The sequence below is a fragment of the Eumetopias jubatus genome, unplaced genomic scaffold (assembly GCF_037043125.1).
Source record: "Eumetopias jubatus isolate StellerSeaLion01/CBP00866 unplaced genomic scaffold, mEumJub1_p1.0 scaffold_8, whole genome shotgun sequence".
NCBI classification, from domain to species: domain Eukaryota; kingdom Metazoa; phylum Chordata; class Mammalia; order Carnivora; family Otariidae; genus Eumetopias; species Eumetopias jubatus.
Genome location: NW_028274814.1, coordinates 124,379,989 through 124,399,561, shown reverse-complemented (window position 1 = coordinate 124,399,561; position 19,573 = coordinate 124,379,989). Strand labels below are relative to the sequence as shown.

General features: G+C 45.2%; 2 protein-coding genes and 1 pseudogene across 2 annotated transcripts in view; 2 read left to right on the top strand and 1 right to left on the bottom strand.

Annotated features, from left to right (window-relative positions):
• LOC114222966 (putative tetratricopeptide repeat protein 41) overlaps positions 1 to 14,193 on the top strand; it is a 69,049-nt gene extending 54,856 nt beyond the window's left edge. The window contains 2 exon segments of the mRNA XM_028121651.2: positions 13,294 to 13,423; positions 13,515 to 14,193. Coding sequence (XP_027977452.2) covers positions 13,294 to 13,423; positions 13,515 to 14,193 — 809 coding nt within the window.
• Positions 12,852 to 12,943, bottom strand: LOC114223007 (U6 spliceosomal RNA; annotated as a pseudogene).
• Positions 14,194 to 15,815: 1,622 nt separating the features above from the next.
• NT5DC3 (5'-nucleotidase domain containing 3) overlaps positions 15,816 to 19,573 on the top strand; it is a 55,679-nt gene continuing 51,921 nt past the window's right edge. Inside the window, exon 1 of the mRNA XM_028121650.2 lies at positions 15,816 to 16,026. Within this exon, the coding sequence (XP_027977451.1) occupies positions 15,816 to 16,026 (211 nt within the window). The remainder of the gene's footprint in view (positions 16,027 to 19,573) is intronic.

The window sequence follows — 19,573 nt, the reverse complement described above, 5'->3', positions numbered from 1 at the left end:
GGGTTGGGTACCTTCACTCCTCTTGCTACTTGTTGTTTCTATTATTTCTGTTTTGCTTCTCTTCACTGGACAAGTTCCCATCCTTTCTTTGAGTTTCTTCCACCAGAATGTTATTATTGCCTGTGGTTTGTAGTAAATGCTGTTTCTTCCTCACTGGCACTACCGTTACTGAACCTAAAGTCAGTTTCGTGTGTCTGATGCCCAGTTAGCTAATCTAAGCCACGTGGTTAGAAGCAGAGAAAGCTTTTTTATCAGAAGGGCAGCCCGATGGGAAGGCAAGGCATCCGTCTCGAACCTGCCTTGTCTTTGTTGAGCCTACGGACAGTTTATGTGGGGCGAATAAGGTATGCGGGAGTTAGGGTGGGAACTGGATGGGCCTCGAAACTTCATGAGGAGAGGCTCAAAACAGAGATACTGTGCTATGGGGACATCTGGACTCCATCCAGTGGTCTCAGAGCGTTACTTGTTGGCTTTGGGTCTGTAAAACAAGGGTTATCAGGTAGCCTCCCTCCTTGGTTCCTGTAGCAAGCTCCGGGAAAAAGAAAACGGGGCAAGGTTAATGATTCTTGCGAGGCTGTAGAGGAATGTGCTTACGTGCAGCCCACGAGGTTACGGTGGAGGAAGGGCCTAGTGACAGTTCATCTAGATAAAGAAACTTATGCCCCGGTGAGGTGGAATTTATCTCCATTTGAAGGGCCATCCTCCAGGTTGACTGTTGACGAGCTCCCCAGAGGCCTCGTGAGAGAGGGGTCCTCCTTGCCAGACTTGGCTCCAGCCAGGGACCAGAGTGGCCAGGCCCTGTCCTTCCCTGCCTCACTACTTATTTGGCCCAGGACCCTGTTAGCTTGCTCTGCAGATAGGGGCCACACGATGAGTTCTGTCCTTTGCCTGGGGTGTTGCTGCCAAACTTGGGAATCTAGGAGATTGGAGAGTTGGATTGGGGGCTGCAGATAATGCTGGGACAGCAGGCTGGAGTCTGGCCACAGCTGGAGGGAGGGAGGGGGTGGGGGTGATCAGGTCTGCGAGTCCCCGGGGCGGGGGGGGGGGCGGGGGTTGCCTCCAGTGAGCGAGTTCCCAGTGTGCCAGGTAAAGACCTCTCAGCCCGTGGGCAGCTTTATTTCTTCCAGTGGATTAGACCAGAAACCTCAAGTGCCATGACTAGAAAAATTTCGGAATACTGTCAGATATCATGAAATCTCATTGCCACAGGGCATGGCCAACTTCCATCTAAACAGGTTTTCAGCCCCGTGTGATTTTATCTCTCAGGACAGAAGTCTGGAGAAACCTTGATTGTCATGATGAGGGGAGGGGAGAGGGGGTGGGCGTTGGGGGGGGCAGGGAGCACTACTGGCATTTAGTGGGTGGAGGCCTGGGATGCTGCTCAACACCCTACAGTGCTCAAGACAGCCCCTCCGCCAACAGCAAAAAATTATCCAGGTCCGTGTCAAAGTGCCAAGACTGAGAAACCCTGAGTTAATCAACCATTTTCCCCAGGGTGCATGTTTGTTGTCCGTTTTACAATAAAACACGATTGCTTTCAGCCTAGTCATTTGCTAAGGAGGAAGAAGGCTTAAATACTTGCTATCTGCAGGGAAAGATTATTTTCAGTCCATAGATTTAGGAGCACGTTTGTGTGTGTGTGTGTGTGTGTGTGTACAGTGTTTTTTCAGTAAGGGTTTCCAGGCTGAGTGCATGAAGGATTTTGTTTACAACCGGAAAATACAGTTGCAAATCTATGCAAAAGGAACTATACACCTAATTTGGTTGCTTTGTTTTAATAGTTTGTTGCCAGTTGTGGTTTCTATTCTATGATGTAAGTATAATATATTCGTTTGCTCTCAGATAAGAAGTTGATTAGCATGTGCATCACACTTACACATGGGAGCGCTTGGCAGTGAGTAACTCCAGGGGGTGTTAGGACTTGGGGTCTATGTACCTAACTTAGCAGGGGAAAGGGAAGTGGAGGAAAGATAAGGGCATTTAAGGGAAAAGCAAATTACTTTTTGGAAAGATAAATGAACCCTTAGGAGAATAAATGATGTGTAGTTTGTAACAGTGTGTGTCTAGGTGTGGTGCTAGCTTCTTGTGTCCCAGGAGAGAAGATGTGAGTTGCCCTGGGGAAGGAATTTATAATGCTTGAGTCCTTTTGGGGGACTCTGCTTTTAGGCACATACAGGATTTTAAGAACTCAAATGCCTTCAGCTCAAAATATTATGTCATCAGGAATGCGGCATGCTTTGGGGTAGCATATCCGGATCCCCTTTGCCTACCTTTAATGGAGAATGTTTATCTGAATGGAATGTGCTCGAGTGGACTCCATAAAACAAGAAGTAATCCATAGCCACCCATACTCCCGACTCCTCATCGTTCGCCATTGTAAACCAAGTCTTAGCCCTGTAGTAAAAGTGTTAGCAAACGTCGGTCATCAGAGCACTCCTTTGACACTATGTAATTTTGCACTGAGGAAGAAAAGAACCACTGTATACTGACGATTAGCAGTTATTTATTCAGTACACATTTATTTTAATCGCTTTATAAATTGTAATGCATGGTGGAATTGTAAGGATGTTTTGTCTTACCCGACTAGTTTGTAGATCTGGGGTGGTTTGGGAGAATTATGCACCCTCTAAAGATAAACAAGCTTCCTACTGCCCCCCAGCCCCCAGCCCCCTGGGAGCACTCAGCATGAAGCTGCCCACGTGGATGCTAACACAAGTCATTGCTTGCATCTGCCCTTGTGACTTTGGATTGGAGGCTCATGTATGAAACTACTGTTTGTTCCCTTTGTCTCCAGCTTGTCTCCCTTGTGGGGCCAGTTCCTCGGGTGCTCTGCAGTGGGCTGCCTATCACTTTGAAGTTGTCCCTTAGGTCCTTCAACATAAATTTTATGAATGCCATATGGCCTGTATTTCAATTCAGATCATCCTACACATACCTTCTAAATTTGGGAACAGTCTGTCTTGGTCTTTTCTGGATGCAGTAACAGACAAACAGGTGGAAACAAGGTTCCCTGTGCTTGAAGGACTGTCCTAAGTATACCTGGGATATGAAAACAAAAGACAACTTTCGCCTTTCACTAACTGCTTACTTTGTTGGGAGGTAAAACAAGCCTATAATAAAAGATGTAACGTGTGAAAGGTTTAGAACATGGCCTGGGTGGAGGAGACTGAACTGGGTTTGAGTTCTCGCGTGGCTGTATGACAGGGATGGGATCTCAGCAAATCACAGCTTCTCTGGCTCATGTCCGTCTCTGACTTTATAAAATAAGGGTGTTGAATTCTTTGAGGCCCTCTGCAGAGTTAATAGGCCACATCTAAATGTAAAGGAAGACAGTGATCAGTAGCAGGAGGTTTTTCAGGGAAAACCTCTTGGGAGGAGCCCTTAAGAAAGTGGAGGGTGTGAACTGGCAGAGAAGGGGGCACTTCTAGGCAGAAGACTTGCATGAACAAAGATAGGAATAAAGAAATGGAGAGGACAAATTGGAGGCTGTCATGAGGGGCTGTGAGAAAGGGTGGGACACGAGGTGAAGAAGCAGGAGAGCAGGCAGTGTTGGGAGGAGGTGGTGGTGTGCTGGTCTGAAGGCAGTCCTGCATGTGGGCAAGTGGAGATTTAAGTCTGAAGAAGGCTGGGGGGCCCGTGATCCTCTCGTGGGCTTATTCTCTTTGGGAGATTGTTTTGGAAATTATTTACAATTAGTTAGAGCTTCTTAAGTCTGTCTGAAATGTCTCCCAGTTCAGAGTGAAGCAAATTTCCTGTCCCTTGTTGGGGAGCAAGAATTCCTGTCCCCTCAAAGGCCCTCATAGATGGACTAAGAATCAAGTCGACATGAGACAGAATAACAGGAGAAAATCAGATTTAATAGCACACATGTGGGCAATCCACACAGACATAGAAATTCCAAGGACAGGGAAAATGAGGTATATATGTCGTCCTGAACTGAGGAGAACTGGGACTTCAGCGGAAAGGAACACAATTCATGGGGACAATAAAGAGCAGATGTTTGGTTATTGGGTGTTTGCCCTGCTGTACCCATGGGTCACCCAGATAAAACTTGTCTCTGCTAACAACCTTATTCTGGGTAGACCCCAGTTTATTTATTTGAGAGAGAGTGAGTGAGTGAGAGAGAGAGAGAGAGAGAACACAAGCAGAGGGAGCAGCGGAGGGAGAGGGAGAAGCAGGCTGTCCACTGAGCAGGAAGCCAGACGTGGGGCTCGATCCCAGGACCCTGGGATCATGACCTGAGCCAAAGACAGATGCTTAACTGACTGAGCCACCCAAGTGCCCCAAGACCCTGGTTTAGATTCTTCTGTGTAGTTGAGGGAAGGGCAGAAGTTTCTCTGGAGACTGCATGGTCTTTTACTTTTTAGGGAAGTAAGCGCTGATTATTAAGGGTATTTTATTTTATTTTAAAAGATTTGTTTATTTATTTGGGGGGATGGGGGGAGGGACAGAGGGAGAGAGAGAACCTTTAAGCAGACTTCCCGCTGAGCGGGGAGCCAGACACGGGGCTCAGTCTCACGACCCTGAGATTACAACCTGAGCTGAAACCAAGAACGGGCTGCTTAACCAACTGAGCCACCCAGGTGCCCCAGGCGTGTTTTAAATGTTAATTACTTGTGTTATCATTCATTCACATAACAAGTATTTACTGTACCTTAAAGCAGTAAAAACAGATTTTATTTAGGACTGTTGCAATAGGGGAAAATAGACCTCAGTACAGAAGTGGGCTCAACTCTGAATACAGCATGGGCAAGTGGGAATATATAGCCAAGGAGCAGGGAGGGGGTCAGTGGATAGAAAATTACTGAGAGGAAACATCAGGGGTAAGAAAATCTGGTGCATTGAACCTAACAGGGTTCTGGCTGAAGGCACACCTGGGATGTGATGGGGAATGAGGAACCTGATGTCCAGGGTGATCGGACATTGAGGATGGCTAAACTGACTTTGCAGGATTCTTGCTAAAACTGGACAATGCGGAGATGAACATGGAAGCCCAAAGTGAGACCTGGTTGAAAAAGAGCTTGGAAGAGCCTGAGTAGAGTTTGGCCAATCGGAGAATCTTAGGAGACAGTGTGTTTTAGTTCCTGGGGATATAGCACTGAGCAGGACGGAGAGAGCCCAGTACTGCTCTTACTGAGCTCACACTGAGGCCGACGGCTCTAGATACAGGATCTAGATCTAGGCAACTAGATACAGCACCGTGTAGCCATGTAGTCCTACAGAGATGGTGGTTAGACAGCTGGGTACATGAGAGCCTCACTAGAACGTGGAAAATGCTCTCATGGCAAAATACAACCACTGATGGGACCTTGTGTTGGAGGGAGGGGATACAGTGGGGATGCTTCTCTGGAAGTGATGCTGATACTGAATCTGAAGGATGAGAAATTGCTTGCTAAGAAAAGAGGGGTAGAGTGGGGAGAGTCATCCAGGCAGTGGAGAACTTGCAAAGCTGGAAGGAGCTAAAAAGGCCAATGTGGCTAGAATGCAGAGACCAATGATAGGGAGAGGGTGCCCGAGGAGGATGTCAGAGAGGTGCTGGGCCAATCACAGGCCCTGAGGCCTGGTCAAGGATTTGGGGTGTCACCATAAGAGCAGTTGGAAGCCAGTGGGAGGTTTTTGCAAAGCAGAAGGATTGTGAGAGACCTGAAGTCATCATTCCTTTAATGTAGCCATTATGAGAGATTTCTAACACAATATGCCATGCCAGAATAATTTGGTGAACCAGAGTCATGAAGAAGCTCAAAGGATCCTTTTTCTTTTTTTAGTGTGTGGGGGAGGGGCAGAAGGAGAGAGAGAATCTTAAGCAGGCTTGATGCCCAGCTCAGAGCCGGGCGCGGGGCTCGATCTCATGACCTCAGATCATGACCTGAACCGAAATCAAGAGTCTGATGCTTAACCGACTGAGCCACCCAGGCGCCCCCAAAGGATCCTTTTCTGACACTCATTTTCTGTTTCTTTCCAGTGTGAGTATTTTGGCCTGTCAGACTGTGAACTCCCAGGGGGCAGGGGCCTTGTCAAAGCATGAGAAAAGAATGCTAGCCATAGGAAGGGCTCTGCCACTGCAGGAAGGGTGAAGAAATGCATCAACAGCTTCTTTCTGGGTATTTACACATTCCCCGAGCATCCCACAGAAGCAGTGGCTGTGCTCTAGGCCAACAACATCGAAAGAAATGACCCAAATTGCATTTGAACCTATTGAAAACAATTGTCTTTAGTAGGCTTTCCATATTTTGATTTGGATTATAGATTAACGCTGATAAATTGCTAGCTTGAAAGTCTTGGCACCTTCTCAGTCTCTTATTAATACATTTGATCAACATGTAAAATCCAGTGTAATCTTCCAAGCTGGAAGATAGTGGGTTTCCAGCCAGGATAATTCAGATTTTAATTATAGCATTTTTATGCATGAGATTATAGTAAACACATACTACGTGATGGATTTGTGAGGGGCAATAAATTCTACATTTTGTTTCTTCTTCTGATTATGGTTTTTGTGAGGCACTTATTCAGAATGAAATCTTTCCATGTAATGTATCCTTTACAGCTTGTCTCCCCCTCAATTTCAATCCGGTTTCAAGACAAATCGTAACCTACTAAAATGGTTAATTCTAGAGTAAATTTTAGTATAATCCTGGCTGTGAAAAGAGGATTTTTGTGATTTGCGTTCCAAGCTACCTCTGACACAGAGCCATCCTCCTGTTTTCCTTCTCTAAGTGCCTCAAATCCGCCTTTTGAGAAATGATTTCAGTGGGAATGTGGATTTTCATATTCCATTATATCAAGCTGAGTGTTCTGTACTGAATTATTTATTTTGGAAGAAGTATGGTTGATGAACTTTATGTTACTTGCCTCTCCCTGGGATTCTTTTAAAAAAGAAATGCCAACCATCTCAGTCAGATTTAGAAGGAAGAAATTAAATAAAAGCTCTGGTGGGTGACTTTCAGTAGGGTGAGTCAGTTCTCTCTCCTCATATGATTTTTAAATGCTCAGCTCAGCCATGGTCCTCTTCTCTACGGTGGTAGGTCCCTTTTGAATTAAGTGATATAGACAGACTGCATTTTATTTTAACTTAAACATATAAATGTAATTATTTCCCCAAACTTTTAAATTTAGATTCAAGACCTTTTTTCCCCCCCTTATAATTGGGTCCTCTGATTGGAATTAGATGTCATTTTTCTCAAAATGCATCACCCACAATTTCCAGTTTTGGCTTCTGTAGGGTGAGACCTTAGATGATAGTGGTGCAGTCTATGCCAGATCCTTCCAGATTGCTACCTCTTTCTTCCCTCAAACTTTCACTGTTGCCTTGCCCCAGAATTTGAAAGAATTCCAAAGCATTCAGCCTGTTTTTCATAAAAAACAACTCTCCTTCATTTCACACTAAATATCTCATCAGTTTGTACTATACTTAATTTAGTTACCAAAATGAGTCTAACAACCCAGTTGACTCTTGGTCATGCTAGAATCCAACAGTGAGGAATGGAAGTCTGTCAGCACAGCAGAGATGAGCCTACTAGCTATAGACACTGAGTGTGTCCTGGGTGTCAGCTAGTATGTTTTGCAGAGGAAATAGAGGGCCCTGGTTAATCTAGCAGTCTAAGGCGTGTCTGTTAACAAGGCTTTCTTTCTACTTGTTGTGTAGATTTCATCATTTTTATTTATTTATTTTTAAAGTTTTTATTTATTTGAGAGAGAGAGGGAGGGGGGAGAGAGAGAGAGAGAGAGAGAGAATGAGCAGGGGGAAGATCAGAGTGAGAAGGAGAAGCAGACTTCCTGCTAAGCACAGAACCTGACCCGGGGCTTGATCCCAGGACCCTGAGATTATGACCTGAGCCGAAGGCAGTTGTTTAACTGACTGAACCACCCAGGTGCCCCAGGTTTCATCATTTTTAAAGGGTTATAAATTTGTAAATACTTTTGGTTGCAGGAGAATGTCAAATAGCCCTCATAAGCTTAGAACACTTTTTTTGGAGAGAGAGCATGCAAGCCGGGGTGGGTGGGGAAGGGCAGAGGGAGAGGGAGGGAGAGAACCTCAAGCTGACTCCATACTTAGTGTGGAGCCTGACGCAAGGCTTGATCTCATGACCCTGAGATCATGACCTGAGCTGAAATCAAGAGTCAGACACCTAGCTGACTGAGCCACCCGCGGGCCCCGCTTACAACACTTTTTAACTTGGAAAGGCCTCTAGAAATTACTCAGCTAATTTTAAAGCTGAGAAAATAGCAGATATGTTATATAGTTTCCCTGGTACAATTGGTCAGAGAATCCTATTAATTAGATAATAACATCATTGAGGCTCAGAAAGACCTAGTGACATTCCAAACCCTGGCAGCTAGTAAGTAGTAGACTGAGAACTTGGAACCCAGTCTCTGACTGTCAATCCCATGCTCTTTGTATTGTCTGTGGGCTCTAGGAGTTTGTAGCCTTGTTGACAAGATAAGCACATAAAAATAACTGACATCAATGTGATATGTGCTGTGACAGATGTTGATAGAGGATATGGGGAAGCACATAAAAGAAGCAACAAGTAAGACTTTCCAGAGAAAGTGACTTGGCTGTGAGTCCTGACAGGTGTTTGTCTGGCAAAGAAAGTGAGGAAGAGCATTTCAGTCAAGATGGATCCACATGAACAAAGCAAAGTTCAGGGCATGGAAAATCCTGTCTACCATATTAAAGGATTTGTCCAGGGGAGCTGCTGTGGGATTTCCAGCATGAAGGGTCATGAGGAGATTTGTATTTTAGATATAATATTCTCATGGTTGAATAGAGGATGGGATTGGTGAGAGGGAACTGGAGAGTCTCTTGTGTTAGACAATGACAGTAGAAATGGAGAGAAAGGGTTGTATTTGAGATCTGTCCACCCCACCTGGGCTCTGTGTTTGATTGGATGTGAGAGGTGAGGGGAGGGACAAAGGTATCCCCCAGTTTATGGCTATACCATAGGTTATTGCATCTTGGTAGACCAGGTTGTTGCCATTTCAAGATAGGAAGCACAGGTTGAGAGTTGGGGTGGGAACCATGATGAGTTCATTTAGGGCATGTTGAGTTTGAATCTCGTACCCACATGGAGACATTCAGTAGTCATTCAGTAGTGGAGAATATGAGTCTTGCACTTGGGAGCTAGAAGACCAAGCTGGAGAAACATATTTTGTGGAGTCCCTAGCATATGCCTGGTGGCTCAACCTGATAGAATGGTTGAAAGAGCTAAGAAGACTATACGAGAAGAAGATGGCAGGAGATAGAACTTGGAAGAATGCCAGTATTTAAAGGGTGGGCAGGGTGAAGAGTTGTACCAAAGATGAGGAAGGGCTCTAGAGGTAGGCTGAGAATCAGTAAAGTCATGGAAGCTCAGAAAGGAGAGGCCTGACAACTGACTACCAGGTTGAGAGGCCAGTGCAACACAGAGGTCACAGGGAACCTTCAGTTTTGGTGGAGTGGTAGGGACAAAGGCCCGTGAAGATGAGAACAATGAATTTGTTCCCTCTACCCAAAGGTGGGGTCTGCACAGGCCCTTGAATTGGAGTGAACTCATGCAGTACTGAGGCGAACAACAGAGGTTGCTCCTTGCCATCTGCAGCTGGGTCCCTGTAAGCAGACCAGTCAGTGGTTTCAGTGTAGAGGGGTGGGGCGTAGGAACCCTCCACCCCCAAATGCACACCCACCCTCTTTTATTATTTGCTTTTGGGCAGAAATTGAAGGCCCATGGAGACATCTGATTGCTACTTTTTACTTTATTTGAGACAATGATAGCTTTCTCACTCCCTAATATGTTTGTAGACACACATTTATTGAAAGAATGAGCAAACAAGCTTAATTTCTCAAACCGAAGGACTTCTGACAAAGAAACTTTAGACATAGCATACTTACTGAACAAAACAAGACTTTCAACAAAGAACTTCTAGATATTGCATAATCCTCCTTCCTCATTACACATTTGCAGCATGTCTTCTGGGTGGAGAATAGAAACAGTGATTGTCTTCACTTCTCAGCCCATTCACTCCCAACACAGGGGGGAAGTTCACTATTGGGCAGGGTCCACAGAGCCATTCAGAGAGACCTCCTGAGGACCTCCACCAACACCTGAGATCTTCCTTGCTACCTGGTGACAACCATCTGCATTGCAAATGTGGGCTGGGGAGAAAGTAAATACAGGCCTGGCATTGCAAAATCCCACCTATTAGGTGACAGCACATATTAGAGGAAGCATGAGGAACAGGCTTAAATTTCAGTAGAATAAAGACTAGAAAAGGTTGTACTTTAGAAGAATACTTAAAAGGACTGAGAATTGTCTTCAGATAAAATATCTTGCTTTCTTTTTCCAGAGGAAATAGTAAAGACAACACTTTTTAAAAAATATTAAGCACTAAAAAAAAAGGTGTGCATGGGGGAGGACTAGGGGAATGTACCCCTCAAAATCTGAGAACAGATTTTCAAGGTAGTGGGTGGGACTGTGCCCCTATTCCTACCTCCGATTCACATTCTGTCCACAAGTACAAAATGGAAAAGATAACTGATGGTTCCTTCCTACGTATATTTTTATGGAAAAATCTAATAGGGACCCAATGCAACAGGGAGAACAGTGTTCTCTTTACCCACTTCTAGAAGTTATGGTGCTTGGATCCCAGTTCTGCTGTTTTCTGGACATAACCTCTCTGAGTCTCAATTGTCTTACTGGCCAAAAGGGGAAAATAATGTCTGCCTGTAGGGTTATTCTGAGGATTTGATGAGGTTGAGGTATGCAGAATAACCAATTAATGTCAGATTCCCTTCCCCTCCAGAATGAAGACTTGGAGTGAGAAGAGGTTCAGTGGTTTCTCTCCAATTTAAATGAACCCATCTTGGTCTGTCTTCTTTGCTGGGTTGGGAGGACTGACCAGGCTGGGTAGTGCTGCCCAGCTGGTAGCACTGCCCATCCCAAGGGAGGATGGGGTGGACCGGGGTTGGGCCTGAGGCAAGGATGTCCTTTCTTGGCAGCTACGATGCTTGTTGCCAGAAAGAAAGAACTGGGTTGTGTCTGAGGTCGAAGCTATAGATACAGGTCCAGAATGGATCCCGAGGGTAAAGGGGCCTGGGGAGCCAAGATGTGTGGCCAACAGGGAGTCTGAGGATCAGAGGCCTGAAATAGTGTGTGCTGAGGACAGCGGTCTGTGTGACAAGTCAGAACCTCTTGAAGGGCCTGAGGCAGAATGAACATTCTGTGAGGTTTGGTTATTGGCATCCAGACAGAGGATCTCTGAGAATGAGTCCTTGCTCAGCTGCCACATGAGACATTCTGGCTTTCTTCTTCCCCACTTTATCTTGAAAGGCCAGTTAAGGCCAATGCAATGTGGCCGTCCCGAGCAGGGTAATTCACAAGTGCATTCTGCTGTGCTAGATTGGGCTAACTGGGAATATCATAGGGAGTTATGAAAATAATTCAAAAAGAAGCAAAATAGCCACAGATTGCTAAGCAGAGCCAATAGCTACAAGTCCCTATCAGATTTTCAGACCTGGGTTATGACTCATGAAGCAGAGATACAGAGAGAGAACATTTCTGCAAGCAGAAGCCACAGCTGGTCCTCAGAAGGAAAAAACATTCCAGCATGAGGGAAGGGGCAGCTTAGTATAGCAGTCGAGGACATGGGCTTGGGGACGAGGCAGACCCTGGATTGTTCTACCATGAACTGGAGCAAGTTACTTAACTTCTTTCAGTTTTCTCCTCTTGAAAAGACAATGGATATGCACCATAAATTCTCTGGAAGGACACATGTTTTAGGAGAAAGCTGCACAGATGGGGACCGAGATGGGAGAGACACTTTTTACTTCATATCTTTATACATTTTCATTTTGAACCATGTGGATGTGTGTCCTATTAAAAACCTAAATAAGAAAAAAAAAAAGACAAGTGATGATAGTTTATGCCTTACAGGATTACACAGGCCTGACAGATGACACTCACATAATTTACGGTTGTTCTTATTATTAATACAGGGACGCTGGCTGGGCCATCTGCCAGTGGTTTTCACCCAATATTCTTGGCAGTCTCTTTGCCACCTATCCAGATCAACCCTATATGCAGTGGCCTTCCATTATGTTTATAACCAGGGGTATAAATTCAGCTCCTTAAAGCAGCCTTGTAAGTGGGTAAAATGAATAAATGAGTACCACTAGTAAATTAGATTGTAAAATATATGTGTATATATTTTTACTTTTAACACATTTTAGAGGATTATATTAAATTATGGACTGTGGCACCTGGCATTGTATCATAAACACCCATAGACCCTTCACCTATATTCACCGGTTGTTAACATTTGACCATGCTCGCATTCTTTCATAAACACACACACACACACACACACACACACACACATCCATCCATATGTTTTTTTCCTGAACTATTTGAACGTTAGTTGCTGATATGACACTTATATCTGTAAATACTTCAGCTTGTGTTTTCCGAGTACAAGGACATTCCCCCTACATGACCGCAATACAATGATCAAACCTAGAAAATTTAACCATCGCTTAAGGCTATTCATCTAAGTGCAGTTTATATTCCAATGTCCCCGAGTGTTCTAGTAAATGTTCTTTATAGTTGCTTGTTTTTTGATCCAGAATCCTGTGTAAGATCTTCCATTGTATTTGGTTGTCTTCTTTTTAGCCTAGAACCTTTAAGTAGGCTTGTTTTATCTTTCATGGCATTGACATTTTTGAAGAGTCTAGGTCAGGTTCTGCTCTACCCTCCCCACCTCAGTGTCTTTCAATTTGTATCTGATTGTTTCCTTATAATTAGACTTAGGTTAAATTTTTTTTTTTTTTGGCAGGAATACTACAATAGATGATGTTCCAATGCCATCTTTTTTTTTTTTTTAATATGGAATGCTTCATGAATTTGCATGTCATCCTTGTTTAGCGGCCATGCTAAATCTTCTCTGTATCATTCCAATTTTATTTTATTTATTTATTTTTTAAAGATTTTATTTATTTATTTGAGAGAGAGAATGAGAGAGAGAGAGAGAGAGAGAGCATGAGAGGGGGGAGGGTCAGAGGGAGAAGCAGACTCCCCGCTGAGCAGGGAGTCTGATGTGGGACTCGATCCCGGGACTCCAGGATCATGACCTGAGCCGAAGGCAGTCACTTAACCAACTGAGCCACCCAGGCGCCCTGTATCATTCCAATTTTAATATATATGCTGCCAAAGTGAGCACCCAATGCCATCTTTTATAATTTTTTTCCACCCTTCTCTTTTAAATATATGAAACTAGGAGTAATTTTTAAAAATTCTAATATTTTTATTTTCAAATATCCAGCAGGTCAGTTATTGATAAGTGACTCTGGTCATCACGTCATGACTGAAGCAGTGGGCTATTTGTACAGATCACTTGATTTAAGGGCGACCTACCTGGGATCTTCTCATTCATCAATCCATGGAATCCTGCAGTGAGTTTCTGTTCTGTGTCTCAAAGAGAAACATGTTTCTGGCTATTCACCTTAGATATGTGACCTCTTGATGATTTTTGATCTTTTGCAGGCTTCTGAGGGAAATTGAGTGGATCAGGAGTAGGAGATGTTGGCCTCAAGGCATCAGCCGGAAATATTCTGAGGGTTCTAGGAATGGCACCTTGTTATGGGAGCACTTGCGTAAATTAAACTACCACAGTGCTCAGAGTTCTAATACAGTGAGCTCTGCAATATGCATGAATGCAGACAAGCTACAAAGAGCTAAAAGCATGGGCTTGGAATCTCATACAATTTCAGATAAATCAAAATGTGCTTCCGGAAAAGGGAAAAAGGTCTTGAGACCCATTATTTCCGTTTCTGTTGAGGAGAAGCCCCCACGGAAGACACAAAATAATGTTGAGCTATGGAATGGCCCAGAGAAAGAAGCTTCGCTGAAAAAGCAAGATTATTCCTTTAAGATCTTATCTTTGAGTAAAATGGATGGTGTAGTAAAGCCTTCACCGCACAGGATTTTGTTAGCTAAAGGCAAGAGTGAAAAAGGCCAAATCACCACGGTTTACCGGCATCCCTTGGCAATAGGGTCTCTTAGTACAAATAATCCCTGGGAATCCATATCTGAGCTCATATCAGAAAAGTGGTTTTTTCATAGCCCAGATTACAGTTCAATTTCCCAGAAGAGTTTTTTTGAGAGAAGACCTCCGTTTGAAACCAAATTGTTGAAGACCTCAAATGATACTAATAAAGTATAAAAATTACCATGGGCTTTTTCTTGTCTGTAATTTCTTTCTAGGTGTCTTTATTTAGAACTCTTTGATGAGATATTTTCTCTTATAACTCTTAGAGGTGATGGTAATCAAAGTCTAGGGTTTCAATTTTTTAGCTCTTTAAAATGTTGTAACAGATTGTAGCTAAAAAGAACAATTTTGAAGTGATTCACATTTGTATGGTAGGTAGAAGAACGTTGCTCTCACAGGGTTCCATATCTAAAAATATGCTGAAGCAGTGTTATTAAAGTTCTAATTGTGTTACAATTATGTTGCTATAGTTTATTTGGATTTATGAATTGATTTTCCATGTAAACAAAATTTATAATTGCTATCACCAAAACTTTTTTTAATGAAACATGAATAAGAAAAGATAAATTGGAATAAACCAAAACCATAAAGTAAAAGTTTAATGTCCCAGAGTCCATGGATTTGATATCTATTTTAAGCATTTCAGTTGCCTCTTACCAGTGATTTGTTACCCATTGACTGTTAAGGATTACTTATTGGCTACCTTATCACCCAACTAAATCCTACATACTATGTTAGCAAGCCAAATGGAAGAATGGGCTCAGCTGTGTGACTTCAGGAAAATTATTTCACTTCTCTTAGCCTTACTTTCATTACTTATAAAATGGCAGAAACCCCAGCGCCGGCTTTTCAGGATTACTGAGAGGATTGCATGAGATACTGCACATAGCAAGCCTTTAATGAACCGTAGTTGTTCTCTGTGACGGTCTAACTCAGAGGCCACCTTGTTCAGGAAGCATCTTCCGAGCCCTCCAGCCAACAACGTAAGCATACGTGAATGCTTGGGTTGTCTTAAATCGTGCCCAATTTTACACACGGCGGTGTGGTCCCCCAGGCAGTGTGCCAGCCTTGAGAGTTATTCCCTGTACTCCACCGAACACCCTGCTCATCAGTAATCACAGTAACCAACAGCTTGGGAAGTCCTCTGAGTTCAGGGGTTCTCAGCCGGATTCTGGGTGGGCCCCATCAGTCTTGCCTGCAGCAGCCAGGTCTGCTTCAGCCACACAGAAATGTCGCTTGTGGGGGTTACTGTTTGTCCTTGGTGGAACCATAATGCACAGAACAGGTGAAGCCTCGCAGATCTGAGGGAAGACAAGTGCACCGCCCCTGTGAGCAAGAGCAGGAGCGGGAGCAGGGTGGCGGTGTCCTGAGTGCCTCCCTCTTGAGCCAGGAATCCCTGGAGGGGCACTGGCCTTTTTAGGCTCTGCAGTAGGCGGGGGCCGGGGAAGAAGATGACCTTCAAACACATCAGCCCACATGTGGGACCTCGGTTCAGTTGCCCCCTCACCGGCGGCACTGGAAAGATCCAACCCGGGGATCCAGGGACTTCCCAGACCCGCCCCCGCGACCGCGCCCTGCCATGCAGATCCCCGCCCCTTGCCCGGCAGGACTGGGCCTCGCCCCAGGCCCCGCCCCCTAGCGGACAGGGCTAGACCCCGCCCCCGCGGTGGCCAAAAGGGGCGGGCCGCGCCGCCGCCACGTGCTCCGACGCAGGGAGCCGCCCGCCAGCAGGCTGAGCGCGGGCAGGGCACTGGTGTCCCGCTCCGGGTGCCGCTTGCAGCAGGGCGGCGGCAAGCATGGCGGCGGCGACGGCGGCGGCGGCGGCGGCGGCGGCCCGTGGGGCCGGGACGAGGGTGGCGGCGGCCCTGCTGGGCGGCTGCGGGAGTGCGGCCCGGGGGTGGCCGCGCGCGGGCCCCGCACGGCCCTTGTGCACAGCACCTGGGACGGCCCCGGACATGAAAGGCTACCTGTGGGAGCGCTACCGGGAGGCGAAGAGGAGCAAGGACGGTGAGTGCGGCGGCGCCCCCAGAACCACCAGTACCTGGGGGCCGATCCCAAGCCGTCAGTAGGTGAGCGGGCACCCTCCGATCCTCGCCGGTCCGGCTGCTGACCGCCAGGGCACTCTAATCGTGACCCTCTGTCGCCCTCAATCCCAGCTGCGGCGACATCTCCTCTGCAGTGCGATTCCGGGAAACGCGGAAAAATGCGCTTCCAGAAACTTTACAACTCTTGCCTTTCTCCTCTCGGGAAAGCAGTTTTATAAATTCTTGCGATTTTTAACTAGAAATTTGCATCGGAAGCGCTTTGGTCTCCACGGGCATCGCTTGGGAGACAGTCGCCCCCAACAGTAATAATAGTAACAGCCGGAGTCCGGCAGGCGGCGAGTTCCTCTGGAGCTGAGCTGCTAGGCAGGTGGTAGTGGCTGGAGTTGATTTTCCTTTTTTTGTTTTGCTTTGTTTTTGTATTTTTGTATTTTTTTTTTTTTGCTATGTTTGAAATAGGAGAGGTCCCGATTTGAGAGTGTTCTGGGTTATCTACTAACCTAAGTGAGGAGGTGATTCCAGGGAGTGACTCCTTAATTGCCAGGTGAACATAAAATCAACTTGGTTCTGTTGTTAGTAAGGGAAATGGGCAGAGGCGGAAAGAGGCCCGAGTAAATACTAGGGCCGGGCACATCGATTGTCTCCTTGAACTCTTCTCATACCTACCAGGGAATGTGCCACATCCGCATCCTATAGATGGGAGAAGCGAGACTCAAGTTTAAGGAACCTGGCCAAGGTCACACCTTGACCTGGGGTCTGTCTCAGCCCCTAACCCTCTGTCCTGTTTCCTGTGCTGCCCTACCTTCCTGTAGCAGCTGACCATTTGGGAGCTGGTGTAAAGGGCCAGTGATAAGTCATTGGTGCTGTTTCTTTCAAGGAAGACTTAGAATTGAAATATTTGTACTGTTGGGAGTGAGGTGGGGTGGAGGTAGCAAGTGGAGATAAGGAGAGTATTTGGTGGGAGAGAGTGTTTGGTAGGCTCACATTTTTTTTTTTTTTTTTGGTAGGATCACATTTTCAATCTTCTGGCAGTTTAATGAAAGAAAGCAAGGGGCTTCTTTTCACCAACTGGGATAATTTTCTGAGGGAACTCAAAGAGGCTAGCAATGCAGACTTCTGTGAAATACGGCTTTTTAGTTTTCCTTTGCTCAGAGTTAAATTTTGCACCGTTTTTTGAAGTTGTTGTGTGGTAGGATGGAAAGAAGACTGGCTTTTCAGACGCTGGAAATTGCAGATCTTAGATGAGAGAAATATAGATCATCTAGCTCAGCTTTGAGACTTGAAAGACTTAAAAAAATTTTTTTTAAAGAATTTATTTGAGAGAGAGACGGCGCATGCACGCGCGTGCATGGAGGGGGGTAGGGGCAGAGGCAGAGGGAAAAGCGGACTCCCCAATGAAGAGGGAGCCAGGTGCTGGGCTCGATCCCAGGATCCTGGGATCATGACCCGAGTTGAAGGCAGACGCTCAACTGACTGAGCCACCCAGGCGCCCCGCAAGACTTTTTTAATTGAAATTTTTATTTGAGATAATTGCATATTTACATGCAGTTGTAAAAATTAACACAGGGCCATCTGGGATACCCTTTACCCAGTTTCTCCCAGTGGTAACATTTTGCCAAGCAATGATACAGTATCTCAAGCAGTATATTGATACTGATACATTTCACAGATCTTGTTCAGCGTACTCTACTTCTACTTTACTTGTGTTTGCCTATTTAGTTCTATACAGTTTTGTCCCATGTAGGTTCAAGAATCCAGCTCTGCAGTCAAGATACAGAACAGTTCTTTACAAGGATCTGTCATATTATCTTTATAGTCATACCCACTTCCCTCCCGCTGCCTTCTCTAATCTCTGGGGCATTATCTGTTCTCCATTTCAAAAGTGTTCTGTAGAAGGAATCATGGAGTATGTGACCTTTTGGAATTGGCTTTTTATTTTTTATTTTATCTACTTATTTAAGATTTTATTTATTTACTTGAGAGAGAGTGAGAGAGAGAGCATGAGAGGGGAGAGGGTCAGAGGGAGAAGCAGACTCCCTGCTGAGCAAGGAGCCCGATTCCGGGATGATGCGGGACTGGATCCTGGGACTCCCAGATCATGACCTGAGCTGAAGGCAGATACTTAACCAACTGAGCCACCCAGGTGCCCTGGAACTGGCTTTTTAAACTGAGCATAATTCTCTGGAGAGTTGTCCAGGTGGTTGTGTGTATTTAGCCATAGTGTTTTTTTTTTTAATGCTGAGTAGTGCTCCATGGGGTGCATGTGTACCACAGTTTAACCATTCTTTTTTTTTTTTTTTTTTTTAACTATGGTGAACCACTTAACTATACTTCACTCACTGAAGGATATCTGGGTTGCTCTCAGTTTTTGACTATTACAAATCTGCTGTAAACATTTGTGTATTGGTTTTTGTGTGAACATATGTTTTCATTTCTCTAAATGCCATTGTTTGGTTGAATGGTAATTGTACGTTTAGTTAGTTTTTTTTTTTTCAAGATTTTATTTATTCATTTGAGAGAGAGAGAATGAGAGAGAGCATGAGAGGGGGGTAGGGTCAGAGGGAGAAGCAGACTCCCTGCTGAGCAGGGAGCTTGATCCTGGGACTCCAGGATCATGACCTGAGCTGAAGGCAGTCGCTTTGCTTAACCAACTGAGCCGCCCAGGCTCCCCTGTATGTTTAGTTTTATAAGAACTACAGGCAACATTGTTGCCATTCTTTGTGAAGCTTTGGTTTCATCATCTGTAAAATGGGATGCCAGTAGTACCACATTGTAGGGCTTGGTGAGGAATGAATGAGCCCATCCATGCAAGGTGTGTACAAGGTGAGTGAGACAGTTGAAGTGTTGGGTGAGGAAAATGAGCATCGGGCTAGAGTTTGGGTTTTGGAGTGTGATAATCACAGTGAAATTTTGGAGTATGATAGCTCAGAGGAGATTTTTGAGACTTAATTACCTCTATGATCTTAGGTGCAGGTTACTTTCCTCTCTGACCTCAGTCCCCTTCCTCAGTAGTAACCTGGGGATAATGTGGGGATTTTCAGCACGGGTTTGGCACCCAGCAGATGCACAGTAGTTAGTAGCTATTATTATTAGTTACTAAATAACTTCCAGTTTTAGACAAATGCTTAGTGAGGGGTGGAGGTGGCTTAGTTAGCTCTATGGTCTAGGCCCTCTTCGGCTTAGAGGAGTGCTAGACTAGCTGCATGGCCTTGACCAAGCCACCTGATCTCTCTAGCTTCAGTGTCTCTCTGTAGAATGAGGCGACTGGACTAAATATCGTGTAAGCCTTTTCAAATGTTACGGGTCTGTGAATCAGGTATTCCGTGTGCCCTATCCTCACCTTCATGCCCCCAGCACATACCCACGAGGTCCTTGTCTTGCCCCTGACAACACAGGGACTTTCATTTGACTTTAACTTTTTCACCCTGTCCAGGGCTGCACCATCCCTATCGGCTCTTAGCCGAAGACTGTGAGAGTATATACATGCCCCGCTTGCATGAGTTCATTCACCA